General features: G+C 41.5%; 1 protein-coding gene across 2 annotated transcripts; it reads right to left on the bottom strand.

The window, feature by feature from the left end:
- Nucleotides 1–350: 350 nt before the first annotated feature.
- LOC134382150 (gamma-crystallin B) lies at nucleotides 351–2376 on the bottom strand. Of its 2 annotated transcripts, none has more exons than XM_063102458.1 (3): nucleotides 2368–2376; nucleotides 2030–2272; nucleotides 351–626 (listed from the first exon to the last, which is right to left on the bottom strand). In XM_063102458.1, exons 1-3 carry the CDS (start codon nucleotides 2374–2376, stop codon nucleotides 351–353), a joined length of 528 nt encoding a protein of 175 aa, XP_062958528.1. The 2 variants fall into 2 exon arrangements, with proteins under 2 accessions (XP_062958528.1, XP_062958519.1); XM_063102449.1 differs by having other exon boundaries at nucleotides 2024–2272.
- Nucleotides 2377–6924: the final 4548 nt, after the last annotated feature.

Here is a 6924-nt window from a genome sequence, read left to right on the forward strand (position 1 = left end):
TACCTGGAGGGATGACTTGAGGGATTCCAATAAGTACTAATTCATCATTGCAGCTGCAAATGTATCCTTGTGAGATTAGCTACAAATGGCTTTGTCCCAACTGAATCGAACTTTTCTTTGAACCTACGTGTTTTAGTCATTAAAAGAGTGCTGGAAATAATATCCTCTATGTTATTCCCCATTAAAAAAAAAAGGGTTGCTTCCCATCTTGAAAACATGTTTGGTCAGCTGCCATTATTGCTTATGAATGCTTAATAGATTGAAAGAAAGACAGAACTCTATTAGTGCCAGAAACACAAGCTAAGTATTTTATTAGATTCTAAAAGAGAAAACTGCAGAATGTAAATACTTCAGTAAAAATCCACGACACGTCTAAAAGAACCAACTTTGGCACTCATAGCTCCCCAATCAAGATATCTCCTGTACTCCCCTGGCCTCAGCAGGTACTGCCTCCCTCTGTAGCTGGGCATCTCATAGAGGACCCAGCAGCCCTCCAGCACGTTGAGGGAGTGGACTTCAGTGAGGTGGAAGAGTTCCTGAAGAGAGATACAATCATCTGTGAGCTCTGACATTTGTCCTCTGAAGTCATCTCTCTCGTAGATCCTGATTCTGTAAGTGCCGGAATGCTGGGTTGGCAGACAGAAAAGAGAAAGTGAATGAGCAAAAATAGAGACAAATTAAAGTTCCAGCCCCTGCACCTCCCTGGCCACACCTGCCCAGAAGTTCTCTGAGTCCAAGTTTGCTTTCAGAACAACCATGTTGCAGAATTAAGGAGCCTTCCCACCGCCAATCGCCCACCACTAGAGTCTACTATTCATTGGTAAAGCCAGGGAAAGAGCTCAGCAGCTCTTCAACTTTTATCCACCAGTCTCTGGTCTTTGGGAATTAAGATTTGCCTACAATAGAATTTATCACATTACTTTAGTGCTTGTTATTTGAGAATGCTCTTCTCAAAGGAGAAAAGTCAGAGTCATTGGAAAGCTGAGTATCACTTGGTGTATTATTACTGCTAAAAAGGTATCAACATTTAGCTATTTTCTATAAGACTAGTGTATTGATTTTTATGTATGCGATGAGGCATAGGATTATGGAGCTCTTATGAACAGTAAGATGGCACGTTTTCCTTATCTGATTTCATAACCTGAATTTTAGTTCAAATTTCAACTTGACTCTTAAGCTTCCTTTCTGCTTTCTTACTCCCAACTTATCCATTTCTCTCAGCAGCAAGAATCACCTTTATTAAGCTCTGTTTTGATGACACTATGCCCCATACCTCTCATACTTCACTGTTCTATGAACTCTGCAATCTCAAGCTAGTTTTGTATTTGGCCTTTCCTCTAATGTATACCTCCAAGTGAGCTAATAGATAACCACTAAATTAGAATAGAATCAAGAAGATAGGGGCCTATCTTCACCAGGAAGAATAACCAAATAGAAAAGCAAGGCGAAGCAAACCAAAGCATTTTAAATCAATTAAACAGTCCCAGGTTGTATTTATAATTTTGATATATTGGATTTCTTACTTGATATGGCCTGGAACTAACACTTTAAGAAATTGTATCTTAAGTAAATGAAGATTAATTTACTTAAGTTCAGGCTCCTCTATGTATGTCCTGCTTTTTCTGAATTAGCCTTTGGTCTTTTAAATTTTTGTTACATTTAATATACAAAAGCTGGAAACATGTGATTTAAAAATCCCTCCACAGGGTTCATGAAGAACGGCTTCACATCTGAGACACCCTTCTAGACTGGACTGCCCACCAGGCATCACTTCCACTTTTTGCTCTCTAGGTGGAACTACTTGGTTTAAGATGATTTTTTTTTTTTTTTTTTGTCATTTTTTCATGACCGGCACTCAGCCAGTGAGTGCACTGGTCATTCCTATATAGGATCCGAACCCGTGGCGGGAGCGCCGCCGCGCTCCCAGCGCAGCACTCTACCGAGTGCGCCACGGCTCGGCCCTAAGATGATATTTTTAAATAGCTTTCATTTCCAAAGAGACTGACGACAAAGACAGAGCCACACTCACTGGGGGGATGAGGCGGCAGGAGCGGATGGAGTCGCTGAGGCCCATCCACTGCTGGTACTCAGAGTACTCGCCGCGCCGCAGGAAGTACTGGTGGCCCTGGTAGTTGGGGCGCTCGTAGAGCATCCAGCAGCCACTGTCCACCCGGATGGAGTTGCAGCGGCTGAAGTAGGGCTGCAGGTTGGGGCAGTCGCTGCTGCACTCGTAGCAGCGGCCCTGGAAGCCCCGGTCCTCGTAGAAGGTGATCTGCAAGATGGAAGACGTGGGAAGATGGAGTGGTTTGTCCCCACTGAGGATGTGGCACCAGGGCAAAGGTGGAGCATCAGGAACCCAGGACTTACCTTTCCCATTTTGGAGAGAGTAAGCAGGAGAGGTTCTCTCGGTGCTGTGTGATGCTGGGGAACGTCGCTGTATATATAGCAGCCCTGACTGCTGCCTCCACAGGAAATCACACAAAAGGGCCCGTTTCGGTGAGTAAGGGGATTTGCAAGCTCCCCGCCCTCCCTCCCCCCGGCCATTGGGGTTGGCTGAATGGTTTACTCTCATTCTTTCTGGTAGGTTCGGGTTGTTCTAATTCACTAAAGCTGTTGTTGCCACCAAAATGAAAAGAGTCTTTACTCTTTTAGTTGAGCAAAAGGACGAGCGAAATTCCATTCCTATGCTTTTATTTTATAGCTTACTCTGCTTAATTGACTTCTCAAAGGTAATTAAACTGAACAATGTATTCTGCTCAGGGACTGCTGTTTTTTTTTAAAAAAGAAACCTTTTAAAAGCCAGAATTTACATAATAAGGAATCTTAAGGGAGAGGGAATTAAATGTAGTAATCTGTGAAAAGTGCTTTGAAAACCATAAAGCTTAGTTCAAATTCAAGATTCTGTGATCATCATTGTTATTATTTGGGGGCTTATCTTAAGTAAAATTGATACTTGACTGGAAATTTGTAGGCTCCTGGAATCTGGGAATTCTCTCTTCTTCATTCATTCAGGCTACAGGTCTTCTTGCTAGGGGGGAATCTCACAGTGTGGTATGGGGACCTCTGGGATCCAAAGTACGCATAAGGTCAAAAGTTTTCATAATACAGTAATAGTAAGATGTTATTTGCCTTTTTTCTCCTCTTATTCTTTCACGAGTGTGCAGTGGCATTTTTTCCAGAGGCTACATGCCATTAAAGAGATTTGCAAAAATGTAATACAATGCATGGAATAGGTTTACTGACCAAGGCCCTTCAGAGCAGGAAAGGCAAATCCATACCTAGAACGTGTGTTGATTTCTATCAGGATGAATCATTGTGCCTTCCAAAATGGAAGGGATTTACATAGTCAACTTACCACCAAGTAAGTGGCTGATTGGTCTCCTTAAGGGATGGGACCATACTGGGTCGGTCTCTATTGGTTGGCAGATCGGACATTCTACAGCAGTAGCAGCTGCATTAACCTTGGTAAGGAGGAATTCATGCACGGCCTTCATCCTGGCCATCACAAACACTTTGGTGTTTTATCTTACAGGCTTTTATATATGTAAAACTCCTGTGCAGCTGTATTCTTTACACTGCATTATTTATACTCTTTTTTTCTTCTAAGTCATCTCTTAAATAAGGTGATTAATAATACTGATTAAGGTGATTATATTTAGCCTTCTAATAAAAAATTATTTTTGGTGAAGAAAGATTTTGAATGAAAAATCTTTCTGGACTCTGTTGGTTAGCTATATCCATGCTTGAGGACTAGTCAGTACTCAAGAGAGGATCGTTCACCCAGTGACTCACTAAAAGTATAAAGTTTTTCATGTGCTGAAAGTTCTAACCCTTAAAGACAACAAACTCACAACCCTGTTTTATTATAAGACTCAATATATTCAGTGTCATTCATATGTGAGCTTTTCAGGATGGTGATGTTTAAATGATTTAGGACCCTGGAGGAACATCCTTTAACTCATACAGATTCACTCAGCTTCTGGTTTAGATGCATGGAGAGATCAGTAATCCAACGAAAGAAATATAAATTAGGTGTCAGGAATGCAGAGTCAGGATATCACTGATTCAAATAGAAGAAATTTAAGGATTAAATACATTTCAGCATCAATTGTAACTCCTCTTAAAGGGTCTGCTTTGGCATTTGTCTTCCCCCAGTGGTGTGATGCCTGTTTTCTTTGGAGTCTCGGGAGGTATTACCTCCCCTACAGATGGGCATGTCATAGAAGATCCAGGGTCTTTTACAGGTCTGGGGATCGGGAGAAGATGTCTTTGCGTGGAGGTGATCTTGGATGTGAAAATAGTCTTCAGGGAGCTCTGACATGAGGCATCTGTCATTTTCTGGTACAACCTTATCCAATGGGAGCTGGTCAGCTGTGATGAAAAATAGAAGAGAAGAAACACTGTTGGTGGGAATGTACATTGGTATGGCCATTGTGGAAAACAGTATGAAAGTCTCTAAAAAAATTAAAAGTAGAGCTACCACATGACCCAGAAATCCCTCTTCTGGGTACAGTATACACGTAAAGGAAATGAAATCACAACCTAATAAAGATACCTGCACTCCCATGTTCATTGCAGCATTATTCACAATACCCAAGACATGGAAACACCATCAATGGACAAACGGAAAAAGAAACTGTGGTATAAATATACAGTGGAATATTATTCAGCCTTTAAAAAGGAGGACATCCTGCCATTTGCCACAGCACAGATGGGCCTGGAAGTCATGCTAAGTGAAATAAATCAGACATAGAAAGGAAAATACTGCGTGATATCACTTATATATGGAATCTAAAAAGAAAGAAAGTCGAATCTGTAGAGATAGAGAATAAAACAATTGTTACTGGGTCTAGATATTTGTTGTAATTTATAAAAACCGAATCAAAGATAAAATTTGTTCAGTGCTTAGATCACACAAATCATAGACCGTGCCTTTAACCTAGCACATTAATGTACATTATAATTCAAGAAACAGGATTGCCTGTAATGATCATGGGTTTTCATAATAGTTTGTGTAATGAGATAGCTACTTTCTCCCCACTTCCCATGGGACTGGCAGAGACAAGGGCCCTAATATCTTATGGGCCGAAAGGATCCCAGCTGCTTCAAAGTTTCCTAGTGCTGGGCAGCTGTGGTTCCCAAATAACTCCTATAAATAGCTGATACCCCCAATCCAAGCAGCTTGTGTATCTCCCCGGTGACTCATGCTACTCTATAAAAAGGGAAATCCACAGCGGGTAGGGGTCCACACAGTATCCAGCCAGATACCCAGGTCCTGACATGACTCTCCACGGGATGATTAAGAGTGTGGGGTGGCTATAGGCTGGCTCTGGCCCATTCCTTAGCCTGTGCCATGTGACACTGTAGAATTCTTCCCAACCTCTTGTACAACTAGTGGCAGCCCTAAAGGCAAACAATTTCATTAAGACATATCGGGGATGAAATAAAATACCTAGAAACAAAATGTTGTTGAGAGAGTTAGCCTCATCTGCTGATTCTTGATTCAGAGGCCTCCACTCAGGTCCTCTCAGTTATGTAGTCAGCTTCTAATGTTGGAGCATCAGAGACCTGGGCTGGGTACAGTGGAGGGGTCGGTAAGTGATGCTTTCAGGGCCGGCACTACTGCTTGGTGGAGGAGACAGCACTTGCAAACACCACCTGTGATGACTGACCCTGCCTGTCCCATGCCCTTGTTTCCACACTGCTTCCTCTGAAGTTTTTTTTCATCACAGTACTAACAACCACTGTGAAATTGTTGAATAGGCACTATTTGTGGAGAACACATTCACACGCACTTCTGCAGTTTCTGTTACTGCTTATGTAATCTTTGGAAAGTCACTTAACTTCCCCAAGCTCAGCTTCCCCACTTATAAAACAGAAACAACAATGAAATTCAAATGAGATAGTGGATTTGAAAGCACATGGTAAATTGTAAAGTAATACCAATGATTAAAAAAATCATATCATACATATTGTTTAAGAAAAAAGTATGATTGTTGTTAAAGATGGTAAGTCAAACTTTGTTCAAAGGGGGCCCTGGAGATAGGTATAGGGAGCACTGCACATGGAATTTCTGGTGACAATTCCCACTTATTCATTTTTGCAAAGATCGACATCCAGGTACAGGAAGCCCAGAGGTCACCAATCAAATTCAATCCAAAGAGGAACACCCCAAGGCATATCATAATCTTGCTATGGGGAAGAGATTGGACTCTATTCTCATTCCAACAAGGACAAGTGGGACTTTATAACCAAGGAGCAGGGTGGGTGGTCAGTGGATGGAAAATTACTAAGAGGAAAGATCAAGGATAAGGGGTTTTTGGCTAAACTGACTTGATGGAATTATTGCTGAAGGTAGGGCAGGGTGGTCAGATTTCAAGGATGTGGGATATTCACTAAACTGACTTAGCAGGATTCTAGCTCAAACTGGATACTACGTGGATAGGGAGGGAAGTCTAAGTTAGGACCTAGTCAAGCAAAGGACTCAGAAGAGCCTAACTAAAGTTTTGATCAAAGGGGAGATTCTTTGTGTGTATTTTAATAATGCTAAAGGTGATAATGTTAATAGCCTTGATACAACAATTAATAATATGTTTGTGTTTTTGGGCTTCAGCATCATAGTGTCTATAATCCTGCCTATGGTATAGGACTAAATGTGATCAATGGGTAATTTCATATATCGAAACACTTTGATGTAATTTAGCAAGATTTTTTGGTGAAGATCTGCTGTCTGGTAATTTTGATATCACAGTCAACTGATGACTATCATTTGTGTGTGATCTTGAGCAAGGTGCCAAGAGGAAGAGTAACCTACATGAGAACAGTACAGTCAGAGCAGATAGAGTCACTGAACTTCACCTACTGCTGGTGGTCGATGCACCTGCACCAGCGCAGAGCATCCAGCTCTTGCTGTCCACTTATTTG

This window comes from Cynocephalus volans, chromosome 1, assembly GCF_027409185.1.
Source record: "Cynocephalus volans isolate mCynVol1 chromosome 1, mCynVol1.pri, whole genome shotgun sequence".
In the NCBI taxonomy this organism is placed as follows: domain Eukaryota; kingdom Metazoa; phylum Chordata; class Mammalia; order Dermoptera; family Cynocephalidae; genus Cynocephalus; species Cynocephalus volans.